Consider the following 24672-nt stretch of genomic DNA (forward strand, 5'->3'; position numbering starts at 1 on the left):
ACCCACAACCCACCACTGAACCCTGGACACTTCAAAGGACCCCACAGGTCCAGTGTGGAGAAATGTCTCCAAAGGCACTGGCAGCAGCGACACCGCTGGCACCCCAGGACTGGTGAATTTTCTGCTACGGCAGGTGGTACAGGGAAAGACGGGGACATCATATTTGTTTTGGAAAAGTCCCATTTAACGCAGATGTTTGAAGGGAAATTCATAGGGCTGCGTTTTTTCAGTTGAGGTAGGAAGCCTGCAAAGTCTGCACAAAAAGCACAAGCAGTGCTTCCTCACCTCCCAGCAAAATCATCAAGGCTTCTCCCATGGAAAACAGAATAAAGCTGTGGAAAAACTCCAGGTGGCATCCCAGTAGTATTTCTTCTTTCTTGAGTTTTTGGAACCAAGCAGGTGTTTCCTTAGGATGTACAACTGAGTCATACACTTCCTTATCTGGCTGGCTAGCAAGGTGCTTGTAAATACACACAACAGCGAGTGCAGATTAGATGTCTCCAGTCTAAGAAAGGACACCTTAAATTAAGATGAAAGAGACTCTTGCCATTAAAACTGAGGCTTGAGAGATTTTATGTGCTGATTTGCCAACAAAATCGATTAATTTCTCAGTTCCTCGCTTTTCTTTTAACACAACTGAGGCATATGACATTGGACTTCTCCCTGTCTTTATTCTGGCTGTAAAATCTTCCCCACAAGAATCCTCCTAGAATCTGCATTCAAAATAATGTGTGACGCCTGCCCGGGCTGTGGTTGCAATCCTGCTCCTTGGTGCAGCCCAGATCCTATTGCCAGAGCTGGTTCCCTCACCCCGCGCCCACTCACATCTGTTTGACAAGCAGAGAGTGAAGTGGGTGCCATGGGCAGAGGTGAAGCCCCTGGCAGAGGTGGGAGCTGAGCCCCAAGCCCCCTTCCCAAGCAGCATGTTGCCCATCTTCCCCAAGGGCTCCTACAGATGCAACTTCCAAGGAGATGGTTCAACCTGAGGAGCCATCATCTCCTCTTTCCTCCTTTTGAAAGGCTTTTATTTATTTTAAAGCTGCTGGTTCCATTAAGAGCAAATTAACCTTGGAAACCAGAAAGACGTGACTGTCTGTGATCACTGGCTATGCCAGGGCTGGGCTATGGCTGCTTTTACAGCCGCGGCTTTTGCCTTCTTTCCATTTCACTGCAGCTGATCCCGGGGATGGGGGATGCACAGGGACACTCCACCTCTCAAGGAGACATGAGGAAAGAAGCATGGGGTGAAACACCTCCGTGGGGTCCCAGCAGGGAAATTCGCCCTCCAGGGAAGCCCGGACCCACGAGCTGCCTCCGCGGTGGCCAGCAGGCAGGTTTCAGGGAACACAGCTCAGTACAGCTGGCTGTGCGGCTGTGAAACAAGAACTGCATCCTTGCCCACTCAAGGTGTGCTATCAGCAGGGTGCAAGCTGGAGTACACCGCCACCATCCTCCTGTTTCACTAGGTACCAACAGGACCTCTTACAACAATGTGAACCTCCCCCCTGCCAGCCTTAAACCATCCTAAAAGCAGCTCTGCGTTAGCTTCGCTGTGCAGCCGTGGCAATGGAACGACGGCACCAAAACCTGTGGTTCACGGCTGCGACGTCACCCCAGACCCCGCAGTTCCCCTGCGGAGCTCCTTCGCAAGCTCCCACGCAAGCAGAGGCAGACTGGAGAGGCTGTCTCCCCACAGCTGCTAAACCCTGGGTGCTGCTGACCCCCCCCAGCCCTAGGCCACAGGGACAATCGCGCAGCTCACACCAGCAGCTCTGACCCTGCACCAAGCAGCATGGCGGGTTTGGTCCTCCCTGGGAAGGTGCCTGGCTGGGGATTCGAGACAGGCTGAAAGCTGCATTTATCGGCACAGCTTGAGAGCCCGAACTGCCCTCTCCAGGGGCAGAGCAGGACGTGGGATTCTGCTTGGTGTCACGGTCCTGGCTCTGCCGTTAATGGGGATCAAACAACAGCAACCAGCCACTCTTCCTGTGGAGCTAAGGGAGCAGGAGGCCTGGGTGCAGTTGTGAAGGAGAAGAGTGTCCACAGAGAAAACAGAAGATGAATACATCGTGCCATAATGGCTGTACTTGACAGCCTGTTTGCTAGATGATAATAACACCAAAAGGAATCGCATGAGTTGAGCACCGTATGACCTCCAGGCACCTTACTGGAAAGCCTGGCCACACAGAAGAGCAATTTGAGATGCAGAAAGCCTGCGGGTGGCCTTTGCTGGACTCGCCCACCCACTGTCATTCTCAGAGGCGAAAAGCCTGTCTTGGCCATGCAGGGGGCTCAAAGGCAATGTCACCACTTGTGCTCCTCGGAGCTGCTCCCACTTCAGCCTCAGTAAGCCCTCCTTCTGCTGAAGCACGCAGCCTGCTCCAAGAAAGCCAAAGAAGAGCTTGCACCGTGCCTGCGGATGACTAGCATTGTCAGCACTCTGTGAAGGCTTTGTTTCTGAGCTTTCTTTTTTTTGTCCTCAATATATTGCCTTGTATTACAGGTGCTATCTGTTGGAAACCAGCACCTGGGCAGACACCGCTTCCCTGCCACAGTGCCACCGTGGTGGACTTACTGAAGTCAGGATGATACAAGTTCTTGTAAACCCACGACTCAAAACGTGACCTCTACAACCTAAGCCCTTCCCTCTTTGCTCACTTTTCCCCCAAAGACCTCCCATTCCATACCCCATTCCTTCACAGACGCTTCCCACCATGCACACCAGGCGCAGCTTGCTCATTCCTGACTCTTACTGGTCAAGAGAAGAAAGGCGGAAAACACCACAGCACTTGGCAAACACTTAATGTAAAAGGTCAGATGTTGATTAAACCATCAGCAGCCAAACTGGATGAAGGCTTCAGGTTAAAGATTAAGAGAACAGCAAAGCCTTAGGATGAAGTTAAGGGTGAGGAGGTGGTTGTGCAGAGGAGCCACCTGGATTGCATGATGCTAGGTGATGGCAGCATCCGACACTGATCAAGAATGCTGCACCAAATGACTGCAACACCTCTCATAAAGTAGCCATTATTGTTACCCAGGAAAGGAAGCCCCGGACTGCAGGTCCAAACAAAGTTTACGTGCCCTTGTGTCTGGTCCTACATAAATGCCCAGGTCAAACCTCGTCTGTGGGTAGGAGAGCTATTTCTGCGGTGCCCACCGCCTGCGCCAGCCTGGGTACCAAGCATTACCGTGACAGAGTTCAGTAAAGGCACGTGGCTACTCAACAAGCAAACAGAAAAATCTCATTTTTCCTAATATTGTCGTGCCTGTATTGCATCCTCAGCTGGCTCAATCCAATATAGCCTGGCCTTCCTGGCACTGCTCCAGTGGGAGCAGAGCTCTCCAGGCCTTCGACCGAAGGCAGAAAACTCCAGTGCAAAACGGTCCCAGTACAACCCCTTGCCCCAAAAGACTACATAGAGTCTGTAAGTCCATGGAAGTATGTTAGGCTGCATTATATCGCGGACAGGAGCCCAGGACACGGTGAGGCCATGTGTGCCTGGGGAGTGGGCAGAGCCAGGGTACCCAGCCCCCTGCCCCACCACCTGAGATGGCAGATCACACTGGGCTGTACAGGCACATTCAGGTTACAACACCTGAAATCAGTGAAGTCCTGAAATGCCAGAGATGGGAGAAGCTCCACACAGGATGCCACGGACACGTTGGACAAAGCCAATCTCGCCATGCACTATCCAAGACCCGCGCAAGCCCCCGCCGCAGTCGGTTGGGCAGGCACCACGGCACATGGGGAATGGGCTGGGGGGGACAGGCACATCCCGACCCACGTCTCCGTTCAGACCGAGCTTTTGGAGCTCAGCACTTCGGTTCCAGCTCAGCTCCAGATCTGTCACCAGTTCATAACTGCTGTGATGAGCTGTGGCTGAGACCAGCCACAGGGGTCCAAGAATGGGCAGGACCATGGGATGCATCCCCCACACCCAGAGCACACTTGAGGGGTTTTACCTTCCCAACACCAAATTTAGTTCAAATCTTCATTATTTTTTAAACTCAGACTGTTTCCATAGTTTAATTTACTTTGTTTTCCAAACTCGTAGCCATTTCTTATAATAAAGGGGAGCTGATACAACATATTTATTACCATTTATCATTGAAATTTTTATGACTACTTATGAATTAATCAACAATAACTGCTTTCACAAATGCTGCTGCATTAATCTCCATATCCACTCCATAAATCACATTGAGAACAAGTTAATATACATATTTTAAGAGAAATACAGCAATATTTCCACCCTATCAACTAAGTATATTATAAGCTAGTTATTCAATTTATAAATGCATCTACTTCATCCAGCATCATAAATCCTGGCAGTTCAGCGTGACACAATCTATAACCTAAATATAATCTGACCTTTTGTAAGACATTTTTTCTGTTTGAGACACACAGGTGCTTTTTCTAAAGCATCATCGTTTCAAGTGCAATGTATGATTCATGATAGATGAAGACAACAAGACCCAAACACCTATCTGTATGTTTGCTTAAAAAAGGCTGTATCACCCTCCAGAACCATCTTATTCACATTACTGGACTTTCATTTTAATTTACTTTACAGAGCTATGGGTGATCAAAATATTCAGGAATATTTTTTTATATTTTATTTTCTAATAAATTGTACAGCTCATTAAAATAATCAGAAGTATTTAAAGTGCATATTCTACTCCATGAGAATTTCGCTTAGAAATAAAAATACCGTTAAAATAGCTGAGAGTATTGAGCTGTAGAAGTACTTCCATTCTGTACAACAACTGTATTCACAAAAAATTAAAGGAAGCACACATTTGAGACTAATCTGCGACAAACATAAATTGCCTTTCATTCTTTTGAAGCAAGAAGTAATCCCTAAAAAAACTTTTGCAGCAGTTATAAATCCCTGCAGGTTGACATTTCCAACAGAAACGTCGGCACCCTTCCCCACGCAGCAAGGGCAGATAGCAGGTACCATTTTACTGAAAGGATCTTTTCGAACTCAGATGCAAAAATATCTCTGTAAGTGTCCTGAGATGATCACCGGTCTACAGAGCAATGTTTTAAACCACAAAAAAACCCCGCAGCTTTGGGGTTGGCTTGTCTTTTTTCTTGCCTGCAAATGACTCAACAGCAAGCCAGCAGAATTCCCGAGCTACCGCAAGCAAGCGCGGCAGCGGCTGGTGCCAGGAGCATGCGGAACAGGCGCAGCATCCTTTGGCGCGGTGCATCGCAGCACGGGGGCTCTGTGGCACAGAGGGGCTTTGCGCTCCCACAGCCCTGCTCCCCTCCCTAGGACCCCCATCACATAGGGAGCTGGGAGGGATACAGCATGTGAAGTCGTCAGCAAAACTATTGAAAGCTAAAGTTTCATCTAAATTAAATCCACCTCTAACTTCAAGCGTAAGAGTACTTGTAAAAACCTTTGGGGAGGATATTAGCTATTGCTGTAAAGGAGTCCAATAAAAACCAAAACCAAAAACCACACAGTGAAATAAATTTAAAATACACGTGTGGGAGCTTACTTTTAATTAAAAAAAAAAATATATAGTATTTTTTACTTTACTGGAAACTTGCATTTGAGAATTTCCATTTCTCAACAACTTTCAGAAAAGATTTATGTTTGTATTTGTTTAACGTTATAAAGATTACAATAATCCGTGCGATTAAATTAGTATGTTCATATGTTTCTTTTTCAGGTTAAAATGTTATTATTTATAAAGTGACCAGTAATGAAACTACTGTTTAGCACAGTCACGACAATCACTGAAGCTTTAAAAGTATGCTGATTTTGGAAAAGAAAATTTACATGGATTTATGGTAAAAACATAAAACCCATCTGAGATTAACATGCCAATTTGTTATATATTCTGCAAGACTGATTGCCATTCAGCTCCTCCTAATAACCAGATTTAGAGATAAAACAAATAGAGTTGTCAGGTATGAAATGGAAGCTCTCCCCTCTTGAGTGGTTTGTTTTCTGTTTGCAGATATTGATACAAAAATACGTATTTTTAAAGTAATGGCAGAGAAAAAAATTAGAATAAAAATACTGGAATAAAATGTGCTCTTTAGCCATCCTACCCTTTATACTGTAGTTACTGAAATGTCATATCACTTCTTTTAAAACTGCTATTTTCTATAGATTTTAATGGATTTAAAAGTAAATGCTCTCAAAAGATGTAATGCACCTTGGTACAGCTTATTCAGAGAAAAAAACACCAAAAAACAAAAACCAAAACAACCAAACAGATTTTCCACAGTGATGATAAAATGCAAACTAATAGAATGATTTGGGTCATGAAACAAAGGACTTCACCGAACCAAAGAGAAACCCCAACTTCTGACTGCATGGTGCAAAGATTTCACCACAAACACTGAAAACCGTGCCCGGTGTAGCTGGATGGCACCCATAACCCTCCTTACAAAAAGGTATCTGGGATATTCTTTAAAATATCATGGAAAGCCCTGGGTAATTACCAGCTCTGTTGTTACTGCTCGAGCAACCCACAATGCCTCTGGCAGCAGCTGGATCCCGGCGGTTGACACCTGGGCTCACCCCCAGCCAGCTCCTGCTGCAGGTACCATAGCTCAGAGACCTTGTGTGAAAATGAAAATGTTCACCCCGCATCCCGGGCTGAGACCCCTGGACATTTCTCAGAAATCCTCTCCACACAGCTCTTTGAACATGCAAATCCATAAATCAGCAGCAGCCCGACAAAACAGCTAACCGGCACGTGCCAGGGATGCTCGCCCTGCACAGGTACACGCTGCCCGCACCCGCGCCAGCTCTTCAGCGTCCATCGCTGAAAATCCACACGAGCAGCCGACACTCATCCCCATCGTGCAATTAATCCCTTCCAAGCTGGGACAAGTGACGAGATTATTTTTTTTTAACTCTCCTTACCTTGGCCTCAGCCCTCAGCGCCAAGCGCCCCAGGAGCCCGGCAGCGGGTTTGTTTCTCTCTGCCCACAACCGAACAAAGCCACCCCATCACAAGCCAGCGAGCAGACGAGCGGTACTTACTGAAGATGGCAAACCTGGAGGAACTTTTCGAACTTTCTTTGTTTGTACTTCTGAAAAAAGACAAAACGGTGTCTTCATAAGACAGGCGCTTTTTTTTTTCTTTCCCCTGAAATTTTCTACAGCCCCAGCTACTAATCGCCCTGCCCGCCGCCTGACGCCGGGCGTGCAGCAGTTATGGTAACACCGAGTGGATGCCACTGCTCTTAAGTCCAGCAGTAAAATGCTGGAAAATTGTTCATATTCTGATCTCGAGTGTTAAGGCCTTTGTTTTCACTTTACACTGACGTGCTTTAAAAAAAGCGATTTTTTTTAAGGCTCCTTGCACGCTCGACAAAGGACAGAGAGGAGCAATCAGCCAACATTAAATAAACCCCTCCGAGAGTCCCGGTGGAGTACGCTCTGCCACTTATTGTATTTATTTCAAAGTATTGCTAAACAGGACTGAATTCCGATTATTTGTTGAAATGGAAAAAAATAAAAAAGGTTGAACACAAAATCACTCACCCATAGAGGTGCTGTGGAGAGGCCTCCGCCGGGGGTTATTGCTAGAATACTGATAGTACTGGGAGCCAGGCTTAGTGGGGGAAAGCGCTCCTGGGTTGCCAATATCCATGTCACCTCCAAGGAGACTTTGCTAAAAGATTAAAAATATATACGTGTGTGCGCATGCATGTTAAATCCGACTTTCCTCATCATTAGCTATTTCTCATTCCTAAAAATAACACAGTAAAGAAATCTTCATAAGCAACTGAAACACGGAAACAAGAACCTGCCAAATCTTTAAAGGAGACATTACAAAAATTTCCAGTTGACAATCTTTCCCTTTACTGGGAAATCACGAAGTAATTAATTTAAAATATGATTATTTACATTTAAAGGAGACTTATTGCCTATTTATTCAAATGCAATCAATGTTTTAAAAACTTTTGGAGCTCTGTTATATATATTTGAAGATAATTTAGTTTCTTTGCTGCAAACAAGATAGTTAAGTGCACAGATTTCACAATAATAAAACTTTAAAATAATCCTGCTGTTGATAGAGCAGTTGGCTCAGTGTGCATGAAACAGCTTCATTGTCTACCCCCGTGCAAGGAAAAATTCCTATCTGTGAAATAAATACATCAGGTTTTGCAATATAAAAATCTGCACAGCAGGCTGTACATGATATGTGATTAAAATGTGAAAATAAAATTATGCATTTTTAATATTTTTTGCAATGCCATCATAAAAAAAAGCACCTCAGAAACCGCAAACAATTAATGCTATTGTATAGCAGCAGCAGTAGCAGCAGCGATGGACTTTCAATATATCCATTTTCTGCCTGTACCATTAACTAACAAGATACATCCCAGTAAACACAACATTTTCCCAGCTACAAAAGGACTAGGGTTTCCATGAAACAGCAGAAAACGTGATCTGACCCCCGGTATAAGAAAAATTATAAATCTGTAAAAGACTATGACAGAAGAGAACGATTTCCTGAGTAATGTTCTATTTGCTATAAACTACGTTGAAACTTACCCATAATATATAAATCCCCTGATTATACTCTGCATTGAACACATTGTTCTTTTAATTATTCTGATACGCAATAAAACAGGTGTAGATGCTACCATTTATATTAAGAACAAATTTACCATTTAATAAAGAAATTTTAAAATTAAGTACCAAAAATCTAACTTTATCGTTACTTGTAATCAACTTTTACTGACTGAACTAATTACTGTACTTGATAAAGTACAGAATGTGTTTTCCCTAATCTAAATTCTAATCACCATGTCACTCACAACAGACTTAGTAATGCTTCACTAACACACTATTCACATGCAAAATACTCTAAATAGGCCAATTATGACTCTGCCCCTGTTCCCTGGTTAACCCGCTGAGAACTGAAAAATTTCACAAGGCAGTCACCAACTAAAACAAAGGCTCCTTGTTTTAAATTAAGACAGTCTTTTTGATTCCTAAATAGCTCAACAAAGTGGCATGTCTTCTGCTGAAAGCAGTTGGTCAAATATGACCCATGAGCTGGAAAATCAGAAATTAAAACATCCTTACTCATTGACTATACTTCTAAAAACATTTCAAGATAACTTTTGATTCTGGAAAAGTATATTCCTCTTTTTTTCCCAGAGAGGCTAAAGGAGAATCGCTGACGAGGGATGGACACATGGGCTCTGACCGACTGGGGCCGAAACCCTTTCTTGGTGCGCAGCCCAGCATCTGCCTTTACAGACCTCTCCCAGGCGTAAAAATAGAAAAATGCCAGTCAGAAGGCACTTTTTTCCCAATACCTTTACGTTCAGCTAATGCCTAATATACACCTGCAATGACTATGCTCCTTTTAATAAACAACACCTGCACGGGCAAAAATGGTTGCGAGTCTGTTGCATAATGGCAGAGAAATATATGCAAAAACTCTCGGAAAAAAAGGGTTATCGATTCAATGCGAATATCCTCTGAAAAGAAACGTAATTTTATTGAATGTCTTAGAGCATTTCAGAATGAAACAGCGCTAACCACAGAAATTCTCTTCAGTCATATATTTTTATCACGTATACGTTTTAACATAAAGACAGACCTGCTAAATCTGTGCACGGTTTATCCATATGTCGGGTAGTCTGAAAGACTTAGAGCCATCAGCTGTATAAATTCCTATACCCAGCCTACTACATTTCATTTGACTTCAAAACAAAACAAAACAAAACGTATATAAGACAGCATTTGCAAACTATTTTAAACAAGATTCACTTTAGGAGCATAAAACATACACATACCCTATGTTGTTTTTGTTTTTTCATCCAAACATTTTTCTCTATAAAAAGATGCAGAGGTTTCTACAGGAAAAAAATCCCAAACTTGTATTATTATATTAGAAGGAAACACATGCACCAGTCCTAAAGGCTGTGCGCCTTTTGTGTTGCGAGCCACCCAACGCTGCTCTTTGCCACTAGTTGCACTTTCTAAGGGCTGCTCACTCCTCTTGACCTAACGGGTACCTGCTGGATGGAGCCTGGACCACGCTCCGCATCCCATCCCACAGCCTTGTTGCCCTGGGAAGCCGTGCTAGGTTATAAACAGCTTTCTTGACCACAAAGATTCATTTTTTTTAAGAAAACACACATCTTAACAAATGTTCACTGCAACTGTCACAGACTCAGTTCTTTGCTCTCTTAAAGGAAAAAAAAAACCCACCACCAACTCACAAACAAATAACCCAACCCAGAGAAAAGCTCCCTCCTTTGTCTGCCATGGGACAGAGACAGTCTTACAAGGTAAAAAAGAGGTGGGTTTCTGCTTGCAGGGGCCTCACCGAGCACTACAGGAAGGAAAACTAAGGTAAAAATATATATGTACTTATTTTGAGATGCTTGTAAAAGGAACAATGGGCATTTATTACTGTTCAGCCTACATGTCACACTGCTAATGGCCTGCAACAAAGAGAGAGATAAAACGTTTACAAACCACAATACCATCGATTACACAGCCTTCGGAGCTCGCCTTTGCTCCAAATTGGATCTTAGAAACGCGATGAATTATTAGGCATCCAAGTTAATATTTACCAGTAAGAAACGATGAGCTTAAAAGCCAAGTGTGACATTTATCAAACTCCTCTCCAGCCTTTAGCTGGAGGTTTAAGGGGTGTCCACGCTGTCGGCGGGCAGTGGGCTGGCTTTGGGTGCGAGCAAGACAGCAGGCACCATGCAAGATGTTGCAGATCTTTGAGCTCATCTCTATAAATCCTATATAGAATGCGTATTCTGGCATTATAGCATCTACTGTACTCCCAGACCCATGCAGTTTGTAGTTTATTTGTTTCGTAATAAAACAAGCTAGTAATATACCAAATTTGCCAGTTGAATGTTAAGAGTTGGAGCTAAAAACAATCACAGAAGGGGGGACAAAAAAAAAAAAAAGCAGCATAGAAAATCCATTTTCCCATTGAGCCACACAGCTGTATTTGTCATCAATAGCCATGTTTTTGCTTTTCTCGTCGTTACACACAATTCTGTCTTCTTTCTAGCAATTTGTAAAACAAGTCACCGACTAGTGAATCCTGTCTCCAAAATCTGAATAACTAGACAAAGAATTAAAGCTGGTTAGGGAGAAAATACACACATACTATGACAAAGTAATATCCATATGGATATGATATTACCCCCCCCGGAAAAAAACAAATGTTGTTCCTATTGCAGACCTGAAATTTTCCTTTCCAAATGAAAATCACTTGAATTTCACTTAAATATTTGTTTCAGACCCAATAGATAGGGAATAAATTTACATAAAGCTATTTTGTTTTTCCTTTGTTACAGAAACAGGTGAGATTAGAGTATGACAGAGTGCTGCATTTTACTAATAGAATGTTAATTCAGATTAAAGGAAAATGGCCTTGAAGCCGGTAATCCGAAAGGCTCTGAAATCACTGATCAGGGAAAAATACCTCAGAAATGGCGTTTTTTTATTTTTATTTTTTCCTGACAACCTGGATTTTTTTTTTTCTTTTTTTGACATCTTAATGTTATGCTGCAATCCAGTATCAAACATATCATCACAGGGATGTTGCAGGCAAGTGAAAAATGGGCTTAGATGAAAACAGATTAAACTCCTTTTCTGAACGATTGCCAGCCATTTGTGGGTCGCGCTCATATTGGAGCGTTGCTGCACGCCCAGCTGCAGCCCTGCGCGCTGCTCCCAACCTGCGTGATGTATGGCGACAGCGGGACATATGTTCCCCTCGCTGAAAGCCTCGGAGAAGCATTGCATGGGCAGGATTGGAGGCAAACCGCCGCATTGCATGCTGCCGCATCCCTGAGTCCTCCAGCTTTCTCCCACCTGCCACAACACCGAGGCTTCTCCCCCTCAGTGGGAGAGAGGATGAGGAGCATGGATGAAGGCTGAGACCCTCACCATTCCCAGCGTCTGCGGGTGTAGCCAGCTGGGCAGCATCGCACCCTCAGTGCTCACCCTCCAGCCAGTGAAGCTCCCGGCCAGCCTGGTCCTGCCTCCACATGCTCCGGGGTAGACCTGGGAGCCACTGGGAACACGGCCACGTTTACATTTCTTACGTGACTTCAGCTTGCCCAAAAGTTATAATTTTAAAAACAAGTCCTTTTCACAGTACCAATTCACGTGTACAACGAGAATACAGGCACTTTTATCTAGAAAAACCAGAGTCCTGCTATTTTTCACAATATTGCTCTGTTTCTTAAATTAAAATTCTTTACACTTTTAAAGATCAAAGCTTGTTTGCTTGCATTGCTCGCATTTAGGCCTCTCTGGCTCTCCCTGTGAGCACGCTTCTCTGCATTGTTCCCTCTGCTCTGGCACTGACGTCTCCGTGGGCTGGGCAAGGAGGTCAGGGAAGCAGTGGTCCAGGGGGCCCCCGGCCACCACTCAGCGCCCGCATGTGCACTCAGCCCCACAGCACCTGCTCTGCTGGGCTACCACCCATCAGGTGCCTTCTGTCCAATTCCATGGGGTTTTCCCCGAAAAAGAGCAGAAAGAAAAGTGTACTGTGACCTTCCTCATCACTACAAACTTCCCGCGTGCTGTGCGTGCACCCAACGCAGTGATTTGCAACGCTGGACATAAAGCGTTAGGCTTGCCCATGCTTGGTAGTGCCTGACATCCTCCTCATCCTCCTGTCAAATACGTGCTCTTCTCCTATCCCTCAAAACCCATCTCTGTTTGACTTTCCGACATCTATTCCCTTGCAAATTTGCAAACAAAGCAACCTGAATTTGTTGAAATCACATCTAATTTATGCGGAAACAGATGAATAGGAGGTAATTTTGTTCAGAGTTAAAAAAAAAAAAAACCACAACAAAACCCCACAGAATAAACCCAACAAATCTCTTAACTGCAACTGTCCTGTTTTCCTCTCCTTGAGTAAAATCACAGGATACAGGATTGTATCTCATCATCCAGATTTCAGCTGCTCTTACATGATCTATCCTCAGTTTATGAATTTTCACTTAAGTTAACTAAGTCATGCCGCATACACATCTGAATCATTTCTTTGTTATTTCCTTCTGTGATTTCAATCCTCTGTTTTTAATCAAATTATGAAACTAAATTTCCACTTATCATGTGACTATCAGGGCATCTGTTCATAATCTGTCCAATTCCTACAAATACTCCCTTCTTTGGCTTTTAGAAATTTGGCAGCTCTCTGTAAAATCTTCTGTGTCATTTACGCCCAGTATTTCTCTCTAATGCCAAGTGTAAATTGCAACCCATTGATGGCAAACACAGAGAAACAATTTCCCTGGGTTTCAGAGTGTGTTTTCAAGCTAAGGTACTGTTTTCCTTTTTTACTCAACCACTCATAATTCTTAAAAGTATTTGCAGAAAAATTTTGACTTTTAGAGAACAAAGGATCTTCTCTCACAGAGATTTAATTTTTCACAGAGATTTTTTTTTTCAAGAACACTCCTATGTATGAAGTGAGAGAAATTTTAATATGTTTATTTTATTTTCTCTATCTGGTAGCAAATAACCTTTTTGTTTCATTTCTTCTGCCTTGTAGGGCAACACCTTCAGATAGCTGTGCACAGTGTTCAGCAGTTTTCTTTTGACTTTGACCTTTTCCATTAAAAAATGCTTGCAGGTATTATCAAATAATTTTTCATGTTCAACCAACCCTTGTGCATTAATGTCATCAGTATTAGTTCTCTAGGTTGGGGTTTTTATTATTTTTTTCACTAGCTCTTCGTCTGCATAATTTAAAATTGCTCTTTAAGTTTATACCTTTCTGGAGTCATTTTTCCCAGTTGTGCTTTTTGAGCACCGACTGTAATATCAGCAAAACAACAGCAATTTTCGAAGTTTGTTTTCTGGTTTTGGCACCGTTTCGTGGGCATGTGCTCTTAAACGTGGCTGAGGTTCAACCCCCTCTGGCCAGGGAGGATTTTGTTTGTTCCTGTGCTTGTTCTCGTCACCTATTTCTGGTATGCAGGAGAAAATAATTTGTAACTTCTTACCTAATTTTTCCCGCGTTTACTTGTCGCGTTTGCTTGCTTCTTCCCATCCCTTCATTCACCATTAGGCATGATGACTCAGATTATTATACTGCTGCTTGATTATCACTAAAGGTTAGTTACTTGTTTGCATTAACGATCCCCATCTTTCACATTTACAGTGAACGATCTCACCATCAACTGCACAGTCTTTGCTGTTTTTCTAAAGATTTAGTATATGAAAATATTTCATTCCCTATAGTACAGGAGAAAAATGGATAAAATGTACCCCAACTGAACAAGTAAAAGGCAGAAAAATTTCACAGGGAAGAAGGGACTTTCTCCTCCACTAAGGAGTTTTGCAAAAATACAGCATTTGCTCAATTTATGGTTTTCTGCGGTACAGTTTATGCTTGAATCCTTGGAGCTGGAAATAACCTCTTTCACTACAGTTCACATGGAAAAAATCCTAGTGCTGCAAGGATCAGTGAAACATGGCATTCTATATGCTTATATTTGATGTGTAGCGTATACGTAGGGATGCATACACACACACACAGAGGATACGGGGTGTCCCATAACCCACCCGCTGGGCCAGCCCAGCACTGCTGCCACCTCCTCCCCAGCAAAGCACCAACCGGCTCCTTTGTGCTCGCTCGGAGGCAGCGATAAGGACATTCTCTCTGCTTTATTATTAATCTTTCAGAATATAGTTTTCACTTACCCGCTGAAATTTAGCCAGATGATTATAGTGTTTAAAAACACATGCTTAAATACAGGTAATACTCATATAAATATGTCCCAGTGAGTAAGAAGCACTAAAATGGGACAGTCTTGGTGGTGGCTGGGGAAGGGGGGTGGGATGGGGAATGTGCCATCGTGTTCACCCTCACAGGGCCTCGAAAAACCCATAAAAAACTAACAAAGCTGCTGGGTTTCTTACTGCCCAGAAGGGCTGGTGTTTGCTGAAGGTGGCTGGGCGAGATGAGACCGAGCAATGAAAGGCACTTGGGTCAAAACTCAGCATGTTACGGTTAGGAAGTTCTCCCGTGCTGCTAAGTGTGCCCATAAAAAGAGTTAGGTTGGGGTTTTAGTCGTTTTTGCAACATCCTGATGTTGCAGACAGCCGAGGTGCAATGCGGTACCCACTCTGGTGCTTGCAGCGGCTGGAGCCGCTCCGCGTGGCTCCCAGCGAGGATTATCCCTGCGCTGGGGCTGCTCCAGCCGCTGCAACCTGCTCCCAGCACAGCCCCGGGCCCCGGCTGGATTAAACACCGACTAGAGCACCTACAGCCCCGCTCTGCCTGAGGAAATAACCTGTGATTGCTCTGGGCCCCCCGCTCTGTAACAGCGCTTTGCCAGAAAGGAGCCGGGGAGGCCAAATCCAGGGTGCTGTGCAAGAGCCCGGTGCTGGGAAGCTCACCCCAGGATGGTCTGCCTGCAGGCAAGCGCAGGGAAAATCCAGTGCCTTGGCCCTTGACAGTGCTCACATGCCTTTGCATACCATCGTACCATGCAATAATGTTTAAAACTCTTTGCAATCAAGAAAACGAAGCGAGCTTAGAGCAACCGCAGTTACTCCGTTTGTACAAAACCACGGAGCCAGTACGGCTTAGCGGGAACGTTATCTGAGGCACAATCAGTAGAGACATTTTACAGGAGAGAAGATTTGGTCTGGAATTAAACAGCCCTCAGTTTAGCCCAGGATAAACCCCCTGAAGTCACCAGGGGCCTCCTGGGTGTTAATGAGGAAAGAATTTGGCCCACAGACAGCAGCTGGATTTTCGGGGATGGCTGAATATAGTGAAGCATTGTCTGCAGTATTTTTACAGTGCTGCTGGAAAAGAGGCTTGCCACATTGTCAGAGCTCGGCTCATCTACAGCATCTTCCACATTTATCAAAAAATCCCTCTGTATCTATTCCACTCAAAAATCCAAGCTGAACACACATGGTAAGCTGCTTCAGGTATGAAAAAGTGTACAACAGCAGAAGATTCATGTACGGTAAAAAAAGGACACTGTCAAAACTTACATAGGGTTGAATAATAATCAGATAAACCCAGTACATACATGTATGTGTATATATACATAGGAACTGCTCACTACGTTATGAAACATGTCCTGGTGCCCTTGTTTTTCCTCCCAGTACACAGATACCTGTATTTCCATGCAACACTGAAGTTTAGAACATCTCGAAGTGCCCACTTTTTCCAACATCTCCAATCCTATACCATCTGGTAGGTACCAGCATTGTGGTCACTTATGGAGGGGGAGATGGACAGGAGGCAGTGAGGACTGAAGACATGTCAAAATGAATGTTGTGCAGAGAATGACATTTTTGCACTGTTATTCCCTGAGAAAAATACTGAAGACTTGCTGGCAAGAACTGCTTCGTTAAGCTCTGCTTTTCTTCAGTTCAAGTAAGCACTTCAATATGATTCAGTAAGGATGTCCTACCACTACTTGCTTCAAAATGTTCCTCTCTGGCAAATTATGACAAAGCCTAAAAAAAGACCCGGTAACCTAAGAAGTCGATTTCATCACTCTTCCCTGTGTAAGCGTTTGACTACAAACAGCTTACAACAAAAATCCTGGCTCAAGTTGTCTCAGACAGGGTAAAATTACCTGACATGTCTCAGTCTTAAAAAGGTGTTTGGTGGCTGAATTCCCGTTTTTAATGATATTAATTATTGTTTTCCCTTTGAATATGAGAACACAGGAAAGGCTTACAGAAGTTCAAATGCATGGGAAACAGCACTTCTCTGAAGTTTTGTTAGTAATATTTTTAACCAAAGAAAAGTTACCATAAAAACATCCAAGAGACCAAAGAAACTTCCTGTCCAAAAGAATAACAAAACCCATGCAAAATGCTTTAGGTGCCTCAGAGGATGTTTTTTTAAGCTTCTTACTATTCATCAGCCTGAAAGATAAACAATGGCCTCCCCCTTTTTGATGGTGAAGCAAGATTTTGCAGGGAAAAAAAATAAATTATTCTCAGTGTAAAAGCCATTTGCACGTCCTCAGATGATCTAGCATCATACAAGGCTGACGGCTGGCTTGGAACTGCGCCACACAGGTTTGGAAAGGATGCTTAATTGGTCCGTTCCAACCCAAACCACTCTCCAATTCTGTGATTAATTAGTTAAAGCTCACACATCTAGGCGAAAGAGCATGCGCCGTTCCGGGGTAAGGAGTAGAGAAGTGAAACCTCAGTCACTCGTTGCAAAGGAAGCTGAGGGAAGAAGTGTGACTCGAAGCTAACGGTACACATGAACTGGAAATAAATCACGCTTGGGCGCCCAAGGCAGCAGTGTGCTGCAACCTGGCAAAGCCCCAGCAGGTGCCCAGCCCCGACCCACCGTCCACAGCCCTCCCGACTCCCCGTGGCAGGGAAGAGCCCTCCCCAGCTGGAGAAAGGATGGGTGTATTCCCACTCGAATCAGGCAACAACTGAAAAACTCAGGTTCTTTCCAGAAGATCAGCCACGAGCTTCACGGGACCTCAGTGAACGGTTAGCTACACATGATGTAAAGATACGGCACTGGTGTACGTTGCCATCACTTCTTGGGAAAGGGCTATTAATTATTTACACAAGCAGTTTGAGTATCAAAAACGTGTTTCATGTTACAGGACCCTTATGTTTTCAGTGTTATAAAGTCACATTTATTTTTTACAGAAACACGTTATGTAAATACGCCTTAAACCAACTAGTGACACTCGTGGTATTTAAAATAGGAACTTTCTTTTTTCCTCTATTTTAAATTTCCCTCTGCTACTCGCAATCTTTTCCCACACAGCTAAAGTACACGGGAAACTGCTATATGCTAACACAGCATATAGCTGAGGCTCAATAAAGTGCAAAGGCATATTTGTTTCAAGGAAAGTCTGCAAGTTTAGGTCACCTTGCGCTTAAGACAAGACAAAAAATTAGTCACCCTACAACAAGAACAGAATTGGCAAATTCAGCTGCTATGAGAAACTGGAAGGGCAAAAAAAAGCACTTTTTTGTGCTGACACAGGTCAAAATATAACAAGCTGGTATTTCAGTGAGGCAGAGCACAGCGTGCCACCCCAGCCCGCAAACTGCCTCCCAGCTAGGTCAGCACTGCGGAGGGAAAACCAGCGCTTTCAAGTGAAAATGAAGACTGCAGGGATTTGAGGAAAAAACAAAACACAAAACACCCCGGTCACATCCATGTTGCTGCGGCGTGTGCCGGGAGCTGGCCACCGTGGCAGGGAGGGCCCCCGAGGCCCTGTAACCTGCACCAGGCATTGCCTGTGCTCAACACCTTCACATTCCTGGTCTGTCCCTTTCTTTGGGATTGTCTCCTTAGTAGGCAGTGCCCTTCCAATGTCTGCCCGTGCCTGCACACCCTGGATTAACGCAGCATTTTCCTGCGCTCACCTGGGATTTCTTACTACAGGTAGATGCACTGTAAATACAGTAACGATATTCTCCAAAGTAACGAGCAACAGGACCAGAGGAAATGGCTCCCAGTTGTGCCAGGGGAGGTCTGTTTTGGGTGTTAGGAAAAATCCTGTCACGGAAAGGGTGGCCAAGGCCTGGCACAGGCTGCCCAGGGGGATGTTGGAGTCACCAGCTCTGGGGGGATTTAAAAGATGTGTAGATGTGGTGCTCGGGACCATGGGTTAGTGGTGGGCTTGGCAGTGGTGGGTTAGTGGCTGCACTTGGTGATCTGAAAGATCTTTTCCAACCAAAATGATTCTATGAAGAAATACAGACAGCAACACTTCACCCTTACAGTACAATTTTCATCAGTTCACATCGTCTCTATTACACAAAATAGAGCAGATTTTCCTCCCTCCTTTGTGCACGGCAGAGGGGAGGAGGATCTATACTACCAGGCAGCAACATTTTACCTTGCCTACGCTGCAGAGAGAAGTGTTGCTCCGGCTCTGTGATACAGCCGCACGAGCCAGCGTGTCAAAGCAAGTGCTCGTGCGGGTTGGTGCTGAGTTAAATAAGCCAGTATGGGACTGCACAGGGACATGCTTTCCCCCTGCGTCTTCTCTTCTCCTTTACATAGTGCCTTGCACTTGTGGCACTAATACAAGATACAGCAACGCTTACATAGTCACAAAGATGCAGAAAAGAGCTAGTCTGCAGCTCTGCTCCACAGGGCTGGTACCACCACTGCAGACCAATGCCAGGGATGAGAGTTGTCATAAAATTTTTAATTAATTTATCTGAAATAAATAAATAATAAAAAAAAAAAAATCAAAGCCACCATGCTGGATTACTCTACAGCAAAGAAATGCCACTGAACAGAAGCACAGAGGACAGCAAAGTTTCAGAGGTACTGCTTTGTTCTGGATTTGATTTAACATCCCACGGAAATAGGTGCAGCAACTCTTGCATCAATAAAGAAATGAAGCGGAAAAAAAAAAAGAGACAAAAGTTACACAGCAAAATTTGTAAAATCAGGTAACTTCAGAAGAAGATTCTAGTAACTGGAAAACTAAATGATACTGGCACAGCATCACTGTTCTCCTACCCAGCCACAGCAGCAAGAGTACATGAGGAAGAAGCCTCATTCATCCTTGCTGGGCTACTTAAAAGTACACAGCCAAAGGGATCTTCCGATTATACATTTGCAATTCCAAAACTCTCTGTGCTGTTCTACACGTGTGTGATCACATCAGATCTCTCGTTACGATATGAGGATGTGCCATGTGCCCATAAAATATGACAAGCAGTAGAAATTCCCAATGTGACTCCAGTATCTCCTGCCTGGGGATGAAGAAGGATACAGCTGCGACAGAACTCTGCTGATGCTGCCAGAAGAGCAGAGTGGTGACTTGCACTAACTGCAAATGTAGCTTCTCACAGGTCTTCCAAAGCTGAGCTAGGAATCAATCATTTCACACAGCCTGTCCAAGCCTGGTCATCGTGGAATAAAACTTCTAAAAATGATTGATTTAAACTAGAAATACATATTAAAAAGAAAATAGTAAGGATTCATGGAAAATTGTCATCCTTCCATGCTCAAGACTTAAAAAAAGGGGAGCAGTGAACCAGGATGCAACTCCTGAGTAGTGTTTTGGATGACAGTCACTGCACGGGCATTAGAAAAAGGCAGAGGAGCTCTGTCTCCAACAAGACATAGGCAGAGGGTAAGGCATGAGCTACTCTTCTTGATGATGCAAGATGACCTTACAAAACCTTCGTCTGAGATTCTTAACATTTTCTTTTCCAGGACCAGAAAGGCAAGCAGGATTTTTGAACTGTGGAAACAACCTATTTTGTATCTTCTGGTTGGCAAGAGACAGATGAAAGGCTGTGTCGGCAAGCTGCAGCAGCCCATCACTCCTCCCATAGCAGGGGAAGACGTGACAGTAAAGGTGCCATAAAACAACGGGCAGATTCTTGCTGATTTTCTCTGTAGATGGCTACAGTATGCTGGGCAGTTAATTGCCATTTTTTGCATTACATAAACTAATAAAAATAACTCTCCAAAAATCAGATTTGTCACAGCACCTTGTTATGCAATGTAAAGGTAACACTGTATATTACAGTGTATGTAAAAAGAGAGACAGAGAAATACCCAAGTGAGTTGTATTTCAGTGATACAGTTGGTTTTTATTAGGATTTATAAGCATTTTTCCCCAGACACTTTTGAAAGACAAGGATGTGGGAAATATCCATAATTCTAGCTGTAGTATAGCCTGTATCTTTACTATTTAAGAAAAAATGTTTTTTCCTGACAGTCAACCAGGATCCACTTCCAAAGGAAGAAAATAGTTAAAAAAAAAAAAAAAAAGACAGACCTATAAACACACAGACAGATGGCTATATTCTGTCATTAACTTCCAAACAAAATAAAAATATTAACTTCTCCATTGTTGCTAAACATACTGCAGCAAGACTTGAATGCCTGGCAGACATTCACCTCATCTGCTGCAAAGGCATAAAGAAATACCTTGCTCCTGTGTTATTATTATTTATTATTTGTTAAGCACCAACAATGTGTTCGGCACTTTTCAAAGCCAGAGGAAGGGTGTGTGTGTGTGGGGAAACGCTTTAAAAATGCTGCTCCCAAGCTCAATAAGGCTGAGAACACAAGATGGAGCAGGATGGCTGCACGGGGGAAGCCCAGGCTGCAGCCAAATGAAATACAGGCTTGAGGGGCAGGCATGAAAGGGCTCAGACCCTGCCCCTCCACCTGCGAGGGCCACATCCAGCCCCCAACACAGAGCCCTCACCCTCTAACCAGAACAATGGCAACACCAGCCACAGCCTGCAGCAAAACACCAGTTGGTTACAGGGAAAAAAGCTGTGAAAGGGGAACAATGACAATCAAGCCAACCAGGAAAGGGGAAGCGAGAAAGACCCACCACACAGCATTGCTCGGTCATTGGTCGATGGCCCCCAGTCTACAGATGTGGAGTCTTAACTTGGGCCCTGCCGCACTGCAAACGTGGGTTTCTGCTCCCGAGCGGAGGATTGCGGGGGGATGATTCAGCTAACCCAGCTCCAGCAGTCACTCACCACAGGGGAGCCATGGCGCGTGCCCACGTCACCCCAGCCAGAGCTGCTGGGCACTACCAGCCACCTCCAGCCCAGACCCCCCAGGCTCTGTCCCGCCCCCTGCCTCCAGGAGCAGCTATGCCACGCTTGGGGGGCCCTTCGGGTAACTAGGAAGGCACTTCAGGGCCATACACAATGCAGGTGGCCCCGAGGGACCCAAATCCTGAGGCACCGGGTACACACGGCGCTTTCCTGCCCTACCAAAGTATTCTAACACTGAACTAAAACAAGCTGGAAAAGCATCCTCAGATGGGCGAAGACAAAGGATTACAGAAGAAATAGGGAATGGCCCACGACAACTCTACAGCTATTTGATGTTGCTTGTCTGTTTGAGGTGCCAGGGGTTTTTCTTTTTTTAGGCAGGCTGATAGCAGAACTTAGTCATTGTTTTTAATTACTCCAAACGTAAATAGCTGGTAGGGTTCATATCCTCACACATCCCCTGAAATCTCTACTTGTCAAAAGTAACTGCTCCTTTTTTTAAGCCAAGAAGCAAAGGAATAAATCACACAACAATAGTAGCACGGCTAGAGCATCTTCTTCCAAAGCAAAAATACCGCTAAGGTCAGTGCTGATGCCAGGCTGGACCAACAGCGGAGGCTGGCACCAGGCACTGAGGCAGCAACCCTGCCACACTCAAGCCCAGTCTTCCAAGTGGGATGTAAAGACACTTCTTTCTTTCTCTAGCTATTAAGAAGAAGGAAGTTAAGAGCTTTCTGTGAAAATCAGAGTTTACTGGAATAGGAAAGCTCTTAAAAATGTACAGACCATGGGCTTGTGTTTATCTAGACCTTCCCAGAGAGTATGCAGTAAAACAGGGAAAGAAACTCCACAGGCAATGCAGCAAGAATGAACTTCTGTTTAAAAGCACGGCACTTGTTTGTTAAAACACTGATTTCTCAGTGTATCCATGCATTGAACTATTTATTTCTGTATTTGAATGACCTGAAATATAATTATAAGCCTGTGCAAAGTGTGAAAAAAGAGATGGACTAGATTTTGCAACCCCGATCTGGACAACTTACAGATTGTTTAAACTGCAACTAGAAATACTGCAAGAGATAGTTGCAAGTTTGCAAAACAAAAGCAATTTTATGACTTGTAGAAATGAATTAACAGCTGTCTTGGAAAGTATAGATCCTGACTAAATTTTATGTGCAGAGTGTGTTTTGAAAATAGTGATTATTTCAATAATTAGTGTTCTGTATCTATCTGTGTTTGTAAAGGATCCCGCTTCTCCATCTTGAGCTATTCTGTATGTGAAGTTCCTGTCTGCAGTCACATGGTAATTAAGTGTGATTAAAGATGCTATTCATTCCCCTGCAAAGCAGCAGGTAACCACATGTCAGAAGGGGGTGGTGGGAGAACGGAGTAACTTCTGGGCAGTAAAAAGGCTATTGGAAATGGTCTGTTGGAAATGAGCAATGCGACAGCGTACAGCAAATGCTTCAAAAGCAGCCACGTGGGTTTGTGGCAACTGTGGGCAACCATCGCGTTCAGAAACATGATGGTCACCTGAAGAAAAAAGTATTTAAAATAACCTCTTTATTTCTGTGTGCACCAAGCGATGCTGAGACCCCAGTCACAGACTGGGCAGGACTGAGACAAGCTCCATTCAGAGACAAAGCAGCATGCCCACCACCGATAGCAACACACCAGCCGGGTGTGTTGGACTGGAGTTGCAACTGGCAAGAAGCTATGGAAGGCAGAAGTTACTCCTGTGAAAGGGTAACTCCACCGCTGAAACGGTGGGAGGGGAACAGAAGGCAACTGCTCCTACAAGACACGACTGCTTTGTTGGGGAGGTGTCAGAAATTAGGTCAATACCAGCCTGCTGAAGCTTCCCCCCCAAATCCATTTCTTAGCACTGTCTTGTCTCTATCACAATCCTTTGTAATATCTAAACACGATGCGTACGTTTGCATACACACGGCATGCACATAAGCTTCTCCTTCTCCCTCTGTGTTTGCACAGAATTGCCAATGAAAGCTGGAGGCTTACTGGACCCTCTGGAAGTCAGTGACCCAAACCACTTGCTAACAGAGGCAACCAGCACAGCCTGGAATATGGAAATCCCACTTAAACACACAAGAAAACACTTCATTACTGTGAGGATGGTCAAACACTGGAAGAGGTTGCCCAAAAGAGGTTGTAGAGTCTCCACCCTTGGAGCTACTCAAACCCCACCAGGACGTGGTCCTGGGCAGCCTGTTTTAGCTGCTCCTGCTGGAGCGGGGGGTGGGGTGGGTGAAGTGATCTCCGAAGCTGCCCACCTCACCAACTCTGAGAGTAAAGCTCTAAAGCTATAGCGTCTTTAGTGAGACTATAGCCTCATCCTCACAATCATCACACTGATAAGAATTCCTGGTAGTCCAAAAAGTGATCTTTCGTCTTCTGAACTTGCTTAAACTGTCACTACCTTGCAGCTAAGCTGAGCTGGATTATCTAATGGGCCTAGAAGGCTCATTACATGGGTGATCCAGAAAGAACATGGCTTATTAATGGAGCCAGGGAAAGGAAAAAGTAGTTCACCACCAAGATGTGGACACATAGCTCTCTAGGAGACTCATTTTTGGAGAAAGCAATGAATGGTTGATAAACGCCACTCTTTGCACCAAGTATGCAACAAAAATGGTTGCAGCTATTATTCCGCTGGATCAATTTTTTGCTTTTTAGGGTTTATGCATTTTTATTAGCAAAACCTGCCAAACCATACCTTATATGCCAAGGACAGCATCCCCAGCTATCACCCTTCTATGCTGTAGCACTCAATAGTCAATTCTGAGTCCCCCAAATTTGCCAAAATTAGTAAAAGCACAGTCTGCCTTTTTGCTGGAGGTCTTCCACCAAAAACTGACCAGACCTGAACTAGTCACGTGCACATAGTGAGCCCACAGCCTGCCACGGTACAAGCAGGCAAGCATCATTCCCCTTTTTATCACATTCACGACATCAGAGAAAGTCAGAGTGCAGCAACTGCGAAGGCAAACCAAGCTCCTATTAGCACTCAACCACAACATAAACCTATTATTGCACATTACAAATCGCAGTGTTATTCTGTTGCCAGGTTATAAGCTCCAGAAAGGTGCCCTTGGAATGCTCACTTCCAACAAAGTAGCCCTAAGCTTAACATTTGATCCAAAGGGCTAAG

At 44.2% G+C, this 24672-nt stretch overlaps 1 protein-coding gene across 11 annotated transcripts in view; it reads right to left on the minus strand.

Moving 5' to 3' along the window:
• Window positions 1-3041: 3041 nt before the first annotated feature.
• LOC129782764 (transcription factor 4-like) overlaps window positions 3042-24672 on the minus strand; it is a 150133-nt gene continuing 128502 nt past the window's right edge. For 4 of the 11 annotated variants that reach the window (XM_055791303.1, XM_055791301.1, XM_055791302.1 and 1 more), the window contains exons 7-9: window positions 9791-9850; window positions 7518-7647; window positions 3051-7063 (exon numbers count right to left, since the gene is read on the minus strand). In XM_055791303.1, the coding sequence (XP_055647278.1) occupies window positions 6981-7063; window positions 7518-7647; window positions 9791-9850 (273 nt within the window). In that variant the 3' untranslated portion in view covers window positions 3051-6980. Of the gene's footprint in view, window positions 7064-7517; window positions 7648-9790; window positions 9851-24672 lie in introns of all 11 variants that reach the window. The other 7 variants (XM_055791299.1, XM_055791305.1, XM_055791306.1 and 4 more) reach the window with 7 other exon arrangements.

This window comes from Falco peregrinus, chromosome Z, assembly GCF_023634155.1.
Source record: "Falco peregrinus isolate bFalPer1 chromosome Z, bFalPer1.pri, whole genome shotgun sequence".
NCBI lineage: Eukaryota > Metazoa > Chordata > Aves > Falconiformes > Falconidae > Falco > Falco peregrinus.